This window comes from Chiroxiphia lanceolata, chromosome 3 (assembly GCF_009829145.1).
Source record: "Chiroxiphia lanceolata isolate bChiLan1 chromosome 3, bChiLan1.pri, whole genome shotgun sequence".
NCBI lineage: Eukaryota > Metazoa > Chordata > Aves > Passeriformes > Pipridae > Chiroxiphia > Chiroxiphia lanceolata.
Genome location: NC_045639.1, coordinates 95,843,084 through 95,861,779, shown reverse-complemented (window position 1 = coordinate 95,861,779; position 18,696 = coordinate 95,843,084). Strand labels below are relative to the sequence as shown.

Sequence of the window (18,696 nt, the reverse complement as noted above, 5' to 3'; positions counted from 1 at the left end):
TGCATAAAACTAAGTGGAGTTTGAATGTATGAATTTTGTTCATAAACAGAAGTCTTACTAAACATTAAAATATTTGTTTTAATATTTGTAGATGTTCCCAGTGCTGGAAATTGCTGTATTCTGCTCAAATTGCTAACAGCTGATTTTGTTTACTTTGATCCAGTTTCCTTTTGTAAGCAGAGTTGTTGTGCTCATGGCAATTAAAGATAATTAACTCTTCAGATGACTATGCAGTTTGACAACCTGAAACTTAAACACCATCTTTTCCTGAAAATTTGTGGCTTGCTAGTCCATCTGTGAAGTTGTGCTTATAGCTCAGAACTATTCGATTGCTTGGGATGCAGTTCTGCAGCTCACTTCAGAGGGGCCTTTGGTCCTGCTGTGTCTCAAAAAATACCAAGAACTTTACATAAATGAAAACAATACATTTTCAAAGAGAAAAACTTGGAAAGTTATTTTGCCTTTTCTTAACAGGGCATTTTCAGGACTGTTAGAGGAATGTCCTCCAGTGAACTTTTTCTGTCCTCATGCCTATTCCTAAAATGTTGCTTATATTTGTGTTTATAAGATTCAGATAATCTATAATCCAGATTTTAACCTTCAGGGTTTAAGAGTGTTTTGAGCCATGTGCTTATGAGAAGAAAAAGAGGAGCCTGGCTACTTGTCAGATACCCTCCTATTCAAGATTTGCAATCCAGTTACTGTTTTTCCATAGGCATCCTTGTAACTCATCTTGTTTTGCTACTGTTGCATTACTCATCTGTAAAATATGGAAGATGGCACTACTGTTCGGGAATTTTGAGTCATAGATTGTAACTATACAACTTTACTATAGAACTTGTATAGTAAGTGTCAAAGAGTGCTTGCAAAGAGTGATATTAGAGCAGCTTGAAGAGGTATGAAAAATAAAACATTATATTTTTGTTTGATTTTTCAACTAAAGGAATTGATAATTTAGAAAACAGTGAGAAACTGCAAACATCAGAACCTGCTGTGGAAGGCGCTCCAGCCAAAGTAAATCCCTACTCAGTCATAAATATTTCACCAATCCAAGACAAGGATCCATCCTCATCACCAGAACCAAGTCCTCAAGATGAATGTGCAAGTCCAAACTTGTCTGGTGGATATTCTGTTCCTGTCCCTTGTGGATATGCTGTGCCATCTAACTTACCTTTGATACTGCCAGCATACTCCAGCCCTGTCATAATTCGCAGTGTTTCTGTAGACGAAGAAGGTATTGTATCCACGCACCTTACTTTTTTTTAAGGGGGATCGTTGTTTAATTTCAGGTACCTGTGTTCTTTTGTTAATGCCTGGATAGCACTCAGCCTGGACAAGTGTGGGAATGATTAATGCTAATTCCTTTTTAATGTAATGAAGTAATTTCCAGAGCCATAGTTCAGTGTCCAAGCCAAATGGCTTTTTCTCATACCTTATATTGCTTTCTCTAGGTTCTGGCAAAGTTCTCTCCCTTTTAACTTTTCTGTGTGTGCTTCTCCTTGTTTATTTTCCAATCCTTGTGGATTTAGAGTTGCTGTGGGATTTTCTCCCATGATGATTTGATGAATTCTGTTTGTCTTTTAGTACAATTTTAAGACAGAACAGGAAACTAGAAAGGGAAATAACTATGGATTATTATAGAAACAGGAGATCCCCCATTTTGTAGCCAGAGTTGGCCAAGCTGACAGTTTAATGTCAAGAGAGTACTAGGAAGAGAAAGCTCCCCATATATTCCTGCCTTTTCCTTTTTCTTGTATTTTGAGTATGTTTTCTCTAGCTAGGCAGAAGTTCTGCTATAATTCCAACCTTTTTGCCAGCCTTTGTTTCCTACCATCATAAGGAATACCATCAAGAAATAGCAAATATTTGTGTGGCTGTTATTACCTATAGAGGAATATGTTTGAGAGATTAGAATTAAACACATCAGATAATTGTAATTTCCTCTTAACAGCTCTTATAATAAATGACTGTGTCTTTGAATTATTTAATTTTCAAAAATGGTTAGTGTGAAGAAATATCTAAATGTTTTTAGGCACATTTAAGAATAAAGGTATTGCATAGAAGTAGATTATTCATTAGCAAGGAACTAGTAAAATCAGTTTTTTATGCTAAATGTGGCATTTGAACCAAACTGACATGTTATTCTAAGCATTTTCATAACTTTTTTGTTCTACTTGGCAGGTATACAGTCAGCAACTGAAGAATGTCATAATTTTGTAAACTCAGAGGAACCTCAAAATAGGTGATTGCCAGTTTAGCATGTTTTAATGATTTGTAAAACCTTAATTTCTAGGGAAGCTTGCATTTGATAAATATTTTATTTTTTCTTGTGTGATGCTTCCATTTTTTTTTGTTTTGTTTTTGTTTGTTTGTTTGTGTGATTTTTTTGTTTTTGTTTTTGTTTTCACTTTCCTAACTGTATCTCTGGTTGTGTAGCAATATCAGCACTGATTGAGGTATTGTATGTGTAACCATGCATGGCATTTTCAAAGAAACTGGATTTTAATTTTTATAGAGTGATAGCAATGTCAGGTGCAACAGACTGTTGTAGTCTTCCCTGCTGTACAATATTTTTTCCCCTAATGTCCAAACCACATCTTCCTGTGGGCACTTTGACTATTCCCTCTTCATCTGGCACTGAGAAAACAATGACCCCCAAAAACCCTGAAGCAAATGCAAACAAAGAAAAAATAACCCTGATTCCATCACTTCTATAGTTCTCTTTGAGATAGGTGTAGCTGCTGTTGGATCACCCCATAGCATTCTTTTCACCAGACTAAGTAAAGCTCCATGTCTTTCCTCTTCTTCTTTGTAAGCCATGTGGTTTAGTCCCTGACTTCAGTTTCTCCGCACCTCTCTAGAAGTAGTTTCAATTTCTCCATAACTTTCTAGAAGGGGAGTGCTGGGAAGCCTAAATTGATCATGCTGCTGCAAGTTCAGCCTCACCAGCACCAACCAGAGGAGGGTAACAGCCTTGCCAAGCCTGCTGCCTCCTGATGTAGCCCACAATGTCTTTAGTCCTATTTACCACGAAAAAGCATTTATAAGACAGTTTTCTGTGTTCTGATAGAAGAACTCAAAAGTGAAGTGTTTTCAATTTCCTGACTAAAATTTTCAGACTATTAAATAGAATAGATTATTAATCTCCTAACTACGTACTGAAGCAATATTTTTGAGTAATCAGCAACCTTGTAGTGGGAACTGGAAGGCAAGAAGATATTTATTGTCTTGTCTTTGCAGCTATTTAAAAACATTGTAGTGTAACTTTTAATACTTCTATTGTATGGCCTTTTTTCAAGTGAAGATAATCAGCCCAATAGAGAGGACGATGCCCTGGCCAAATGGGTTGCAGATCCTGCAAATACAGCATGGATGGAAAGTAAGTATCAGTGACCATTAAAGTACAAATATAGAAAAAGGTCAGTATTAAGTTGTGATTCACAGATGTGTGTATCTATATGTACAAGTATATTTTACAGGAATGTCCATGTTCACTTTCATGGTGTTTTTTTCAGATATGTTCCAGAACCAAGTCGTACCAGTTAAAACATTCAACAGTGTAATAAAATATTTTAGAATAAAATTAATGTTCACTTTTCCATGGAGCACCTTTTGGAGTCTGTGGAATGATTCATCACTGTCCTGGCTCCATCAGTGTGTGTATAGAGAAAATATGCTCTAGTTCAGAGTCTGCTCTGTGACTGTATATGAAATTGCTCTTCTCATGTAATAATTGGCAAATAAGTACTTGGAGAATGTGGAAGGGTAGGAATTGCTGCTTTTTCTTGGTGTGTGCCGTTGGCTCTTGGCTGGCAGCTGCATTTTAAACCAGAACAGAGACTGTGTAGTTTGAGGAAAGGTAATCCTGCCTGTTCTCAGCTGTTCCTGCTGGTCTGGAGGTTTATCTTATGTGTCACTTGAAGTGACTGAAGAATTTGCATCCTTGTTCGACCTCTTAATGTACTACAATGTATTACAATTACATTATTTAGTTTTGGTTCTTTTTAAAAAGTTCACTACAGCTTCTCTACAGCCATTTAGTAAGGCAATGAGCAGCCTTTAACAGGCATAGAAAATACTGTACTGCTGTAAAAAGCAGAGAGAAATGTTGGCTGTGGAAGTGGGTTTTTGTTTTCAGGCTACCAAAGGTCATCATAAACAATGCAGATAAAATTATTTGAAATTTCACAAATACTATATACTGCTTTGTGCATTATTGTGTTATTTGAATGATTAGATGTACAAGCAAAGTGCTAGTGGAGAATGAGTCACATCTCCATTGTGCTCATATGTTCCAGTAAAACCAAAATTCTTTAGAATAGAATAGAATATTTCAGTTGGAGGGGACCTACAGTGTCTCAACTGCCTGACAATTTCAGGGCTGATGAAAAACTAAAGCATGTTAAGGACTTTGTCCAAATGCTTTTTAAACACTGTTAGTTCAATTCAAATTTAAGGAAGTTTCTAATTTGTTTTTTTTCTGTTTTGATTTTAGACCCGGATGAGGTAATTTATGATGACGTGCCAAGAGAAGATTCAGAGTCTGAACCAGGTTTGAGGTCTTTGTAATACAGCTCATGTTGAAAGCAATGTGATATAGAATTATGTGAATGTATACTGAACACATGTGTTCATTAAGTACCTAAAATATATGTAAATAAAATTAACATTTTGTCAGTAATTGGTAGGTCTTACAAAGTTTGGAATTAAACTGACACTTCAAAGACGTTATCTCAGCAGATCTCCTACTCTTCTCAGAAGCTGAATTCTGCTTTATTCTATAGATACTGTCCCAAATACTGGACTATTCCACATATTAGAGAATTATTTGATTGGGTGTTCTAGCTATAGGACCTAAACAAGGCAAGGTAGGTAGGAAAAGGGTGTTTTAAATGCTTAAATGATGTATGATGATGCATCGACATGGCTATAGAAAGGACTGCTTTTTTCTTCTAAGTCCCCTTTAGCATAAAAATGCCTGACAGATGGAAGAGGAGATTCAGAGAGGCTGTTTACCATCCTGACTGTGACTCTACACAAATGCTTTATTTCAGCCTTGGAGTCGTCCGCTCCTGATGGTGTGATCATGTTTGGAGGGGTCAGAATAGATCTCAAAGTAATTGCTGGAACCAAGATTTTACCTTTACTGGGACTGATGGAACTAGGTCTCAAGAAGCTTATTTCAATGAGTTCTTGCTCAGATTTGTTGCACAGTTTTTGATTATAGTGAAGTCTGCTTAAAAATTTGTTGCTACTAACTGATTTTGTGTTTGAGTGGATTGGCTCATTAGGCACTCAGCATCTACTCATCATGGCTCTCTGAGGGTGTAGGTGTTTGATACTGAAGTTGTTAATGACTCAAGAAAACACTTAAACTTTCTTGTGTTAAAACTACATTAATATTTAAAACTGTAATATTTTAATTTCTTGTCCTTAGTGGTGTTCAGGCAAGATGTTTTACAGATTAATAATGAATTTTTTTCATTTATTATTGGAAAGTTTTGTGTTATGTTCGTGACTTGAATACTTATATTACTGGAAGGTCCCTTAGTGGACTGTGCTACTCTTAGCACGGACATCTTTGCACTGTTGCTGCTCAGTCAGGAAACACTTGCACCAGGCCCAGGAGGCTGAGCTGGGTGGGATATGGAGCAAAGCTCTGCTGAGCATCTCAGTCAGAATTTTTAGCCTAACGCAGAAGACATTAATACAATTTCAGCTTTCATTTTGTCCCCAAAGACATTGAAAGATTCTGAGAAAATAGGTAGTAAGAGAAGTTTCATCTTTGTACATTCATGATCTTGGTGTTTATTATTTGTATATTTTGTCAGGGAGGCACAACTATTCCAAACAAGTTGCAGTCAGAGCTCAGGCTACATTAGCACATGGACAAGATAAGTTCACCAAATCATTGGGTAAATCCTACCCCAATACTGACAACACAGAAGTTAGACTTGTATAAGTCTTGACTTATTTTGACTTACTATGGTGATTCTTTTAAATTATTCATTATGCTAGATTACCACTAAGATATCTTCTTAAGTAAGTATATACTAAGGACAATCTTGATATGCATGGGGGTTTAAAAAAAATTAAAATCTGAATCTTCCAAATAAGAGTAGAATCCTCTGTATGAAGAATTTAATTAATGTCAATATTAAAATATTGGCCAAAATGTAGTTTTTAAATCATAGAATCCAGGGTTTAGATGGATATGTGAAACATGTCAACTTTTCTTTTGAGTACATATTTTTTCTATATTTAAATGAAAGTTCAATCTTAAAATGAAAGCACAGCTTTTGTTTCCTGAATTTAATGAGATAGTTTTAAATACTGCGTCATAACCTCTAACAATAGTGAATCCTGGCAGAAGTGTCCACACTTCTCTACTTGTAATGACAAATGATACTGCATGTGAAGCACTTACCTGTTTGCTGATAAGCAATTGGCACTAAATTTTCCATTTTATCTTGAGTCAGTTTGTTGTACTTGACATCTGTGCTAGTGAGAAGACCTGTGTCTTTAACAGAAAGTACTTTGGTCAGCCTTTGCAATATAGTTTTCCATATCTTGAAAAGGTTAAAACTTCAAGTTCTTAGACTAGATTATGAGTGAGGTAACCCACAGATAGGGGTTCTAGTGACTGGTGGAATTGCAAGAGTCATAAAATATCATAGTGTAATATGTTTCTTGCTACTTTGGTCTGATCTGTTCTGCTTGAAGTACTGATGTTTTTGTTTGATTCTTGCTATGTTTTAGCATTTGCCATTTGAGCTGATGATGTTCCAAGGGACAAATGGCAAGCTTGCAAATGGAAAGATGATACTTCTTAGTGCAGATGTGTGTTCATAGCTACAGTTCAAACTTCCTTTGAAATTCTTCTAAAACATGTTGTGGGATTTGGACATAACAGTGATGTTTGAATAGTGCATGCTTTTAAAAGGACTGTGGTGTGTACCCTTAACATTGTCCTCTTTTAGTACTCTGTTTCAACAAAGACAACCCTCTTTGGCTGTTCGAATATTGGTTTTAATTCAGAATTTTTCACGTGCATACAAAAGTCTGTACAGTTCTTTATGGTACATCCTGAACAAGTGTTTCACTGTTGAAACAAACATAAATTTCAGTGTAGCATTTTTTATTTTGGTTTAATTCTTGCAGAGGAAATGATTTATGATGATGTTGAAAATGGTGATGATGGTGGAAACAGCTCACTGGAATATGGTTGGAGTTCAAGTGAGTTTGAAAGCTATGAAGAACAGAGTGATTCTGAGTGTAAAAATGGAATTCCCAGCTCCTTTTTGCGAGGCAACCACAAGAGACATGTATGTATCCCACAGTGCTGCTCAATCGCTGGGGTTATCCTGGTTTCCAACACTTGTAATTCTTATCTGTATTTCTCCTTTCCTCAATTCGGTTTCAAATAGCAACGGCATCTTTTGAAAGATGTGAATTAGTGTGGAAGTGACAGTACACAACAAAATGTAACAGGGAAATGAAAAGATGAAAATATTTAACAGAAGCTTCTTACAAAAGAGGAAAAAACTCATATTGGATAAAAGTGAAACTAAAAATGAGATTATTTTTGCCTGTAGATGGTTACTCACCATTTCTTCTATTCCAGCTACTGGATTAGTGTAAGTGGTAAATAAGTGTGGAAAATAATGTGAAGGACAAATGGATATAAGCCTGACAAGAATTGAAGGTTTGGGATCTTTAGGTGCTCTAATGTCACAGGACTGTTCACCAGTGTTCCCTACCTTTCTGTCTTAGATCTGTATCACTTTGATTGTTTGAAGGTGACTGAGCTTAAAAAAAACTTGAAAAGATTTTTGTAATCAAAGATAACTCTGTACCATTTATTAAGGAGAGAAGAGAGGTGGCATGATTAAAATGATCCATCTATGACAGTTCCCTGGTCTAGTATCTTTGGCTACATCTGTTCTCTAGGAGGCAGGAAGACACAGGAGACATGGGTGTCTGCCCTTGTTGCACCTCTTCTGTTGCACACTGGGAGGACCCCTGGATTGCTGCACTCTTGCTGCCTTGACTCCTCTCCTTCTGCCCTTGTGTGCCCTCTCTGTGAGAGGAAAGTCTTCCCTGGCACCTGGGCAGCCTCCTGCTCCCTGCCCTGAGTGCTTGGAGGACGGAGTGTGGGGCGCAGAGGGGACAAGCAGGGCTGGGCTTGGTGCCCAGACTCCCTGCGAAACCCTCAGGGCTCCCCAGTGTATGCTGACTAGGGACAGATCTCCAAGAGCCACTCCACAACTGTGCAGTGTGAGCTGTGTCAGCATCCCACTGCTGGAAAGTGTAGGGGTTGTGGACAGGGTGTTATTTCATGGGACCCTTATTTTTATTTTGCAGACTTCTTATCTTGGTCAGAATAAAAGCCTTGCTGTCTGTATTTCCCTCCAGCACATATTATCTGTACTCCCTTCACCTCTGTCCTTGCTACTTGCTCTTTGGAAATCAGAGAGTGAGCGATTAACTGCAAGACTTGAGCCCACCCAAATCTGCTCTTTGTAAGCTGAGTGCTCATCCTCTGTTTTTATCTTGGTTTTGTTCTGACTAGAACAAGATTAAGCTACTGCAGCTCTTTGTTTCTGGGGAGTTTTTTTAACAAGACTGAAGAAACTGAGTTTGGTAATTTTTTTATTTTAAATACCTTGGAAGAGAATAGGAAATTGCTTTGCATGTGAGTGTATAAGTCTTAACATGGCTGCTGGCTTGTTCTTTTTTTAAAAATCTTTTCCTGTTATCTGTAGCTTCAGCTTTGGCATCAGTCATAAGAATATATTTACACATGTGTACAAAGCTAGGTTTAAAACCAATTTTTTAAACAGTTAAAAGTATACTTGATCTGTCACAGGAAACTGTTGGCAGTGGTTGGGCATGATAGTGCCAGGATCAGGCACAAAGTGTCTGAGCAAGAGACTGAAGAGTGGTGGGAGGACAAAGGTGTGCTCCTGGGTACTGCCCTGCCACTGTCTTTTTCAGGCCTATGACAAAAGGTTTTGGGGATTGCCTTGTGAGGATGGGCATGAGGAGCTTAGAAACACTTTAGTTGGTTGATGGAAAAGTCAGAGATGCTCCTGGATGGTTTACTGGGAGGTGGAGAAATCAGGAAACCAGAGGTTTTTGACAGAGAATGAAGAAAGACAGAAACTTTAGGATTGCTGAGAAAAATCCTAACCACTAAAAAAAGTCAATATATTCACAGCACATTGCATTCTCTAGCCTTTCAGAACCTGTGAGAGACTTGCCTTATTATTTTTAGTGTTGGTTGAAAAATATGGAGGTGAGATTTTTAATTTTAAGTGCTGGTATGACTTCACTCAAAGTCACTTTTTCATTATGATTCTTATTATTTTAGTTATTTACTAATTTATTTTAAGATGGGAACGTTTTTGTGCTATTAAATATTTCTAGTCTGTGAACCAGATGCTGTTCTTCGTTATACTGCTGTAATGCCAGAATCTTCATGTCAGATGTAATTGCATCCTGACCCAGTCTCGTAGAGCTCCGTGCTGGACCCGTCCCTTTGTTTTCAGCTCAGTGGCCTTGTCTTTCCTGCGGCTTTGATCTCTTGCCAAATAACTCTGTTGACATCAGGCTGATGGGTTTTCCATTGGACTTCTATTGTAGAGCACACCAAATATTTTCCTTTTTTTCCTTTACTGGTTGCATTTTAATCTTTTTTATCTAGCTTTCTCAAAATGATTAACAAATGTTGATTAGTGTTCCAGAGAAGCCAATGGATATATTCATGTACGAGATGGTTACACCCATGGTCATACAATGAGGCTATGGTAGATGCATGTGAAAATTACAAGACCATGCATCCTGTTAGTGTCTCCTTACTTGACTCAATGCATTGTCAATCTCCACATTCCCAGGTGCCAGCAGGCTCCACAGGTTCTTCAGTCTCTGAGAATCCTTCCAATTCACTCTTTTGAAGGATAGTCCAAAACACACTGGCTAGGGTTTGTGCTTCAGTGAATAATGCTCATGGTTAAAGCTGATGCATTGTTTCCGTGCACTTGTTAAGAGATACACACAATATAGTTAATATATATAACAATATAGTTAGCTTAACCTGAGTGTCTTTGCCCCTGTCTTTACCTAGTTGCCAGCATAGCAGAAAAGCACCTGTCTGAGTTCAGCAACGCACAAGAGCGATGGTCCATTTGTCAGACTGGAGCTTCCCTAAGTGATAGATTTCCCTCAGTTGTCTGTGTATCAGTAGGTGGAAGGGCAACATGCATGATTTATGTGAGCGCTTTAGCGTGAAGTTTGCACTACAACTTTTTGAAAAGATTGTGTCTTTTTATACACTTTAGCTTTCTCATGACCTAACGCGTTTAAAGGAGCATTATGAAAAAAAGATGAAAGATTTGATGGCAAACACTGTGGGAGCAGTAGAGATTCAGCAACTAAAGCAAAAACATGAGCTGAAGGTAGTGTAGTTGACTTTTGTAACTAGCTACATTTAAATAATTGCTTTTCCAACACAGACAATGTTGTCTTTTAATAATAACTTGAAGATGTGGACAATAATTTGTATGAAAGGAATTATAAATGAGCTGAATTGTTAATATGCAGTCTTAAATTAAAGACTATAAAATTGCTATATTCTTAAAAGTACTTGGTCAAGGACCTTTTCTCATGCTTATTTTTAATGTTTACAGAAGGTTGCAGAAGATAAGATAGGGCATTGTCTTCCCCTGCTGACTAGTGCCCTTGTCTCAGAGTGTGAGGCAGGTGTACAACCCCAGTGCCTCTCTGAAATCCAGATGAGCTCCATGGGTGTAGCCTGACCCTGGCTCTCCAGCCACATGGAATCAAACTGTGGGAGTCAGAATCTCCCTGCTCTCCATTCTGAATGAAGCCACTATGAAAAGACTGGGCTTTTTTTAAAAGCTTCATCTCAAACTGTGAAATTGCCTGATTGCATCAAGACAGCTTTGTTTGTGTTCTGACAGTAGTGGTGATTTTTTGCTGTGGTGGCATTTTGGAAAAGCAAAAGTACAAAGCAGATTTTTAACAAACATTTTCTAGCAAAACAATACTTCAGTGGCTTGTTTTTTAGTTTTTGCATGAAATTTAATTAGGTTCTAGTAGTGTACTAGAATGCAATTCTTAGTTAAATCAACCTATTTCTTCAATGAATGTGATTATTAGTTGTAACATTTTCTGCATAACAGTGTTTATTTAAGAATACAGTTAATATAGAACCTAGTATTGAGGATTATCTTTAGGTCAGAAATACCTTGAAAGTTTATTGGGACATGGAAGATGGACAAGACCCCTGGGCGTTAATGACTTATGAGTAGTAGGTATTTGTTACATAACGTAAGCTGAGCATTTGAGACTATTTTGAGTTCATAGGTTTGATGCAGAAGGGTTCTTAAGCATTTCTGCTATTTTACACTTGCATACAGCATTGCCATGAAGTAAGTCCCTGTCTCCGGGTTTTATTTTGTTAAGAAATACAGATGCTCAGACCTGAGCTTTGATGGTTCTGTCTACTTATTATATATTCCTTTGAATTTGGACTATATTTATAGTCTAAACTACTTGACAGTGTTTTTCTTAAAGATATTTTGATCAAAGATATTCTGCATCATGTGCAGGCTCAAATGTGTTCCTATTATTCACTGAACATGTAGACTGTATTTTTTATGTTACAGATGCAAAAGCTTATGAGAGCTGCTAGAGAAGGTACAAAAGATGGACTTGAAAAGACAAAAGCAGCTGTGAAGAAGGGTCGTAGCTTCATTAGAACAAAATCTTTCATTTCTCAAGGTATATGCCAATTATAATGTGTCTCTTTGTTACTCTCTCCAGTGATTTCTGACAAAGAAAATGAATGGCCTAGCAGATTTTTGTACTAGGAACTGAGAACTAGATGCAAGAAATCAGATTTGTATAAAAAATGTCTGGTATATGATGATAGATAACAGTATGGTCAATGCATCTTGTGTTGTTTTATATTTGGAGCAAGAACCTGAGTGACTTGAGAAACCTGAGGACCACAGAGAAGGGTCAACTTAAACACAACAAAAAATCCCATCAAACAGTGTCACAGATGCTGTCTTGGTATTGGTAGATGGGAGTATGGAAATTATGTTGTTACTGTCATGGTTTAACCCCAACCATCAATCAAACCTCACACAACCACTCGTTTACTCCCCCACCAGTAGGATTGGGAAGAGAACTGAAAGGGTAAAAGCTGGAAAACTTGTGGGTTGAGATTAAAAGAGTTTAATAGGGAAAGCAAAAGCTGTGCACACAAGCAAAGCAAAGCAAGGAATTAGTTCACTGCTTCCCGTGTGCAGGCAGGTGTTCAGCCATCTCCAGGAGAGCAGGGCCCCATCACGTGTAACTGTTACTTGGGAAGACAAACACCATCACTCCGAAGGTCTCCCCCTTCTTTCTTCTTTTCCTAACTTTACGTACTGAGCATGATGTCATATGGTCTGGAATATCTCTTTGATCAGTTTGGGTCACCTGTCCTGGCCGTATCTCCTCCCATCCTCCCACACACCCTTTATGTCTCTTGCCAGCATGGCAGTACAAAAAGCAGAAAAGGCCTTGTCTCTGTGTAAGCCCTGCTCAGCAATAACAAAAACATCTCTATATTATCAACCCTGTGTTCAGCACAGCCCCATACCAGCCCCAAAACACAGCCCCATACCAGCCACTGTGAAGACAATTCTATGACAGCCAAAACCAGCCCAGTTACTAAGTCTGTTCAGTTCTCTCCATCAAATAACTCCTGAATGTCAGGAAAATAAGCTGTTAGGACATGGGTTTCAGTGGAGGGATAGCTAACTTTTTAAAAAGTTCATCATTGTCAAGGAATAACTCTGTGCTTAAGACTGTTCTTTATCAATTTGATTTTTGATGAAAGCTGAATTTGGACTGGGGAAACAGAAAGTGGTCTAAAATCAAAGCGAGAAGTATTCATGTCCTTTCTGTAATTAAGAGCAAGTGACAGCCCTTTGAGCCTCAGAAGCAGCTGTCCACAGGGAATTTTTTCGGAAGGCAGGGGGTAGTAAAAGAAACTAATTTCTTCTTCAAGATAAGTCTGAGAGGTAGTATGTGTTTCTGCTCAAGTTTCTGCCCAAATAATTGAATGGTAGTAATTTCAGAGTTTATAAAACTAGAGTTTTAGGAAGCTAAAACCAGAAGATGGGAACAAGACATTTTTAGTGAGTGAGCTAACAAAAAACTGTGTCCTATCTGTAAGGATCAGCACAGACCTTACATCCCTGTTGTGGCCTCTAACTGCTTCTGAATTTACTTAATTCAGAATTCAGATAAAATATAGACAGGTATTTACACAAACTTTAGGGATCAAAAATGTATCCTCAACTTCTTGCAGTTGCCCAGACAAAAATGATCTACAGAACAGTGTTACAGTCGACCTAGCACTCCTTACATTTCTAGAGTTTAGGTGGCAGACACAGTGTATCTGTGAATGGTTTAATCCTATAACCACTTACCAAATCAGCAGGGAGCTAGGGACAAATCTGTTGAATGAACTGATAAATTTCTCTCAGCCATCAGATCTGCTTCCCTTACTTCCCTTTTTGTTCTATGACAGTTTCTCATGCTGTCTTTCTCTCTCCTTTCCTCATGTCTGCTTGTTTGTCTGGCTATGTACTGCCACCTATCACTGCACTTTGGTGGTGCTTTTTTGGTAAAATTTGTTCCTACAGAGCAGTGCAGAATCCCTTACTCTTGTTTCTGATGAAAGCAAACATTGGTAAATCTGGCTACTTACTTTAGTCTGGTTATGAAAGAGTGTATGGAACATTTTTAGCTGGATCATATATAATATGGGTGTGTTTAATTTCTTCCCAAAGTTCACTTTGAAAGTGCTGGCTCTGGAACTGCAGTGCTTTAACCCTAGTTGTCATGTTCTGCACTCTGCACAGCCCTGTTCTCCTGGCTGTGAGGAGGGAGTAGAGATCAAGCAAAAGATACAAAGGCTTGCTGTGTGGATTTTAAGATGCCTTTGAAAGATGTTCTGTACTAGAGCACATATTAGTGGTGGTATTTATATGATTTCACAGATGACACAGAAGTGCTGGGAAATTTGTTTAGTAAGTGAACATGTATGACTGCTGTGTTTGGATGATAGGATCTTTGCTTTCTTTGATTTTGCTTTTTTTTCCCTTCTTTCAATCTACATGTTGTAGAAGTTGACATTTTGGTTATTTAATTGTTTGTAGATCACAGATCATCATGTCTGGAAGAAGAAGAGCTAAATTTATTTATTGATGTGGACTGTATGCATACAGAAGCAATTATGACTCCTATGCCTGAAGGATTATCACAGCAGCAGGTAATAGGCTTTGGGAAATATGGTGCTCTGCCTCTTTTTCCTCCTCTTCTCTCTACATCAATGGCTCTTAGGTGCCTCTGCTCTTCAAACATGTTGACATTTTACTTAAGTGGACATGTAATTCAGAGTTAAATAAGTAGTTTTTTGAAAATTGGTATGTGTGCATGTAAGTTGCATCAGTCCTGAATTCAACCATAGATGCAAAATGCTGTTATGCATTCTAAAATTATCTATAATAACTCTACTGTTTCACTACTTGAACACTTACACTAAATGTGATGGTTTTGAGTGCAAAAGAAGAGAGTTAAAGCAGTTTTATTGAGTCAGAAGACATTTCTCCAGGTGCTGTAGGATTTCCATTTTAAAAGTAGAGAATATCCTAAATGCTCTCTGAATTTTAAGGTTTTTCTTAGTTGAAAAAAACTTGTTCCTAGTAAAGTCATGTTTGGAGAAGAATATATTTTGCTACTCTCCACCTCAAACTGTATAGTCACTGTGGAAACCACTTCAAAAACACTGAAATCAATGTCAGTTAGAAATTTTGGCTGAAAATAAATCCGGTGGATTCATGTTACTGTATTGTTATGGCACCTAGTAACTATACGAGAGTTTTTAACTTTTTGTGGTGTCGAATCATGAGTTAGTTGATCAGTATTTTCAGAAAATGAGCAAAAAACCAAACTAAGGGGTAGTTGAGGAGAGTGATATATGTTTTCTGGTTTGTTTGGTGAGGTTTACTTTTCTTGTGTGTTTAACACAGTGAAGTGCTAATCTTGTAACAATGCAACTACCGAATGTGAGATTTCAGCATCAGTCTGAATGCTGTCTTTTCCTTCTTTCCAAATAGGAATTTCAGTTTCACTGGGATTTTTTTGTAGGTAATTAAGAATAAATTTACTCTCCAGAAAAACAAAAGTGCTTCTAGTTTGGAAAAAACCAGTAATATTTGCATAAGTCATGATATATGTTGCTTATCTACCAATGAGGAGCTGTCCAAGTGGGCAGGAATGGAGTTAGAAAGCCAAAGCTCAACTGAAGCTGGTGAGGTGTGAGAGACAACACTGTGCAATAAAAGGAAGCTGAGAAAAAGATGAGTAAGCTGCTTAGTGAGGCAGGGTCCTGGTGAGAAAGGGTCAAAGACCAAGATACTCTGTGCCACTTTTGTCTCAGCTTTTACTGGTGAGGTTTGTCCTCAGGACTCAACCCATGAACCTAGAAGCAAGTCCTGCTGGGGTGAAGCCTAATCTGTAGTTGGGGGGACCAAGGCCAGTTGGACATAGAGTTATCTGTGGGGTCAGATGGGATGGATTCAAGGGTGCTGAATTCAAGGGTAATGTCTTTCTCAGTCATCTAACATCACAGTGATCAGAAGACTGGGAAAAAGTAAGGGTCATACTCTGACCAACAAGAAGGAAGATCAATTCTGGCCTCACCTCAATCCAAGGGAAGGTGATGGAGCAAATGCTCTTGGGAGCTGTGTCTAGGTTTGGTAGGACAGGAGTGTGAGTGGGAACGGTCAGCACAGGTAGACCAGGCTTGAGCCCCTTTGATGTGACTGGTTTGTGGGCAGAGGGAAGCAGGGGATATCACCTCTGCTTTAGCAGGGCTTTTGGCAGTCTCCTGGAGTACCCTTGTACCCTTAGGTGAGATACAGTTTGTATGGGTGGACTGGAAGGTGGGAGGAAAACAGGTGAGGATGGCATGCTCAAAGGTTGTAGTCCATGCTACCAAGTCCAGCAGGTGGTCAGTGTTAGTTGTGTCTCTCAGGAGTGGATACAGACCTGTGGCATTTAATGCCTGTGTTAGTGATCTGGATGTCAGCTGCAGTGCACATCTGGAGGGACACCAAACTGGTGAGGTGCAGCAGGCCATGTGTGGGAGGGGGACTGCTGGTCAGAAGGGCTCTGGTGGGCTGGGATGGACAGAAACACTGGAGCAGCTCAGTGGAGGCCAGCACAAGTCCTGGCTGCAGGAGGGGGTCACAGCCCTGGGCACTCTGGGCAGGGAGGTCCAGTGCCAGGACCCCCTTCCCGCCCGGCTTCCCTGTAGCAGTGGAGCTGCTCTATGGATGTGCTGGCTTCAAACAGCAGGTGGCATGATGGCTTCTGTTTAAATCCTGGTGCCAGTAAATACTGTCTGGAGTTGAGTCTCATGTCTGTTGCAATAATTTAGAGGCAGTATTAAATATCCATTCTGTGTATTATAGAGCCTGAAATTTTTATTTCTACAGATGTTTATTCAGTTCAGAAGAATGAACCGTGACTAAAAGTAGAGTTAGTATCTGTCACCAGAGCAGCTGATACGTTATAAGACAATGCTAAATCCATTATAAACAGAGATTATACACAACTAATTTTACTGTATATATCTTTGGGCAAAGCCTCAGTAATTTTGAAGTCCGCCTTTGAAATACCAGTACTTGAAAGAAAATTCTTATTTAACCTGCACTTAATAAAACAAAATACAAGTGTGGAGAATCAAAGGCAGCCATGGTGGAGAAGGTGGGAGGCTGTGGGGTTCAGGAGCAGAGAGAGAAGCAAGCCTGAGACTTGTTCATGGTCATTTAGGCTAACTTAAAATAGTAAAAGAAGTACTTTTGCCTTCTCTCGTAGTTGTGGAAAGTGGCTTGATCTTGCCCTTGTGCTGTCTTCTCCCTCAGAGTCCCACTTTTGAAAGCTGTGGAATGAGCTGGATTAGGAAATGGATTTGGGTAAAACCAAATCCATATAACCAGCAAGAAATCTAATCAATGACAGTAAGAAGTTTAAATTTTAAACCAGATCAGTTTCCCAGTTTTTCCTGTCCTGTCGTGTCACCCACATGTGCATACAAAGTGCATTTCAGCTGAATTACAGAAGCAGAAAGTGGAGAAGGAGGTGTGATAAATAGCCTGTAATTTGTAAACATGAAATATGGTAGCATTTCCTGAAGCTCTTACAATGTCAATTAATGTAGATATAGATGACATGGGGTTATCGCTTATACATGATAATGCCCAAAAGAGAACACGTGACTTACTTGGATACTTTCTTAATACAGGTACATTTTATATAACCTTACCTTAAAAAGGCAATTAATATTTGCTTGTTTGTCCTTCATGTTACTCCTAATAAATTTATAAAACATATTAAAAAAAAATTGAAGACTGATTTTTGAAAACTAGTTACTATTTTATTGCAGCAATGTACTGAAGTAGCCAACATCAACCTGTGCCTATGATTATTTCCATTAATGTCTACATTTATACATCTAAGGGTCATAGGATCATTGAATATCCTAAGTTGGAAGGGGTGTACAAGGATCATCAAAGTCCGAGTCCCGGCCCTGCACAGGACAACCCAAAGAATTGTACCGTGTACCTGAGAGCATTGTCTAAATGTTGAACTTAAACCACAAGTTTCAAAAGTAAAGCTCGGAATTGCAACAGTCAGAAAAAAATTATAGATACAATAATTCTTGTGTTCTTTAAAATAAATAGTTTTAGAATAATACTAAATTTAATTAATTTTGAAGGGTATAGTATTCTTGTATTGCAATTCCAGTATTGAAATTCCTTCGTATTTTTGTGTCTTATTGATGTGAGAATTTTATCATCACCATTTCTAATTCTGATGACGATGCTACCTGATTAGAGCTTTGACAAAACTTTGTTGTTTTAACAGGTTGTGAGAAGGTATATTTTGGGCTCTGTAGTTGACAGTGAGAAGAATTACGTGGATGCCCTTAAAAGAATCCTGGAGGTACCTTAATATCCTTTGCATTTTTTTAACTTGGAAAATTTGAACAATAATCAGATCCTTAAAGAATCTGTCATATGACTTGCACAGATTTTGCTACAGATGCTTCATGCCAAATGTTCAGTGATTTTGTGTGTGTACTGTTAAATAAGTTGGTTTTTCTGCTTGTAGAAGTCCATTTCTTTGTTTGTTTAAATCTATTTACTTTTTGTTTTCCCCCACAGCAATATGAGAAGCCCCTTTCAGATATGGAACCAAAATTACTGAGTGAAAGAAAACTTAAAATGGTCTTTTATCGAATTAAGGAAATTCTTCAGTGCCATTCAATGTTTCAGATTGCACTGGCGAGTCGTGTGTCTGAGTGGGACTCTGTTGAAATGATCGGTGATGTCTTTGTTGCTTCAGTAAGCAAATGTGTCAGAACAGATAATCTCTTTTTATTTTAGTCTTTTTATTCCATCTCCGTATCTTTTTTTCTAACTTGACTGCTTTATTACCGTATTCACCAATGCCTGCGGCAACTGCCAGAGTATGTATGTACCATCTTGGTAAGGAAACTGACACCAAATGTCTTTGGCTTGGTTGGCAGATAAGAAAGGATTGTGG

At 38.2% G+C, this 18,696-nt stretch overlaps 1 protein-coding gene across 4 annotated transcripts in view; it reads left to right on the top strand.

Moving 5' to 3' along the window:
* The window catches only part of ARHGEF10 (Rho guanine nucleotide exchange factor 10), a 111,766-nt gene that overhangs the window by 29,432 nt on the left and 63,638 nt on the right, over positions 1-18,696 (top strand). For 3 of the 4 annotated variants that reach the window (XM_032683430.1, XM_032683428.1, XM_032683429.1), the window contains exons 4-13: positions 944-1,234; positions 2,182-2,242; positions 3,300-3,379; positions 4,496-4,552; positions 7,162-7,325; positions 10,341-10,457; positions 11,691-11,805; positions 14,241-14,353; positions 18,016-18,093; positions 18,315-18,494. In XM_032683430.1, the coding sequence (XP_032539321.1) occupies positions 944-1,234; positions 2,182-2,242; positions 3,300-3,379; positions 4,496-4,552; positions 7,162-7,325; positions 10,341-10,457; positions 11,691-11,805; positions 14,241-14,353; positions 18,016-18,093; positions 18,315-18,494 (1,256 nt within the window). The remainder of the gene's footprint in view (positions 1-943; positions 1,235-2,181; positions 2,243-3,299; positions 3,380-4,495; positions 4,553-7,161; positions 7,326-10,340; positions 10,458-11,690; positions 11,806-14,240; positions 14,354-18,015; positions 18,094-18,314; positions 18,495-18,696) is intronic. The other variant, XM_032683432.1, reaches the window with a different exon arrangement.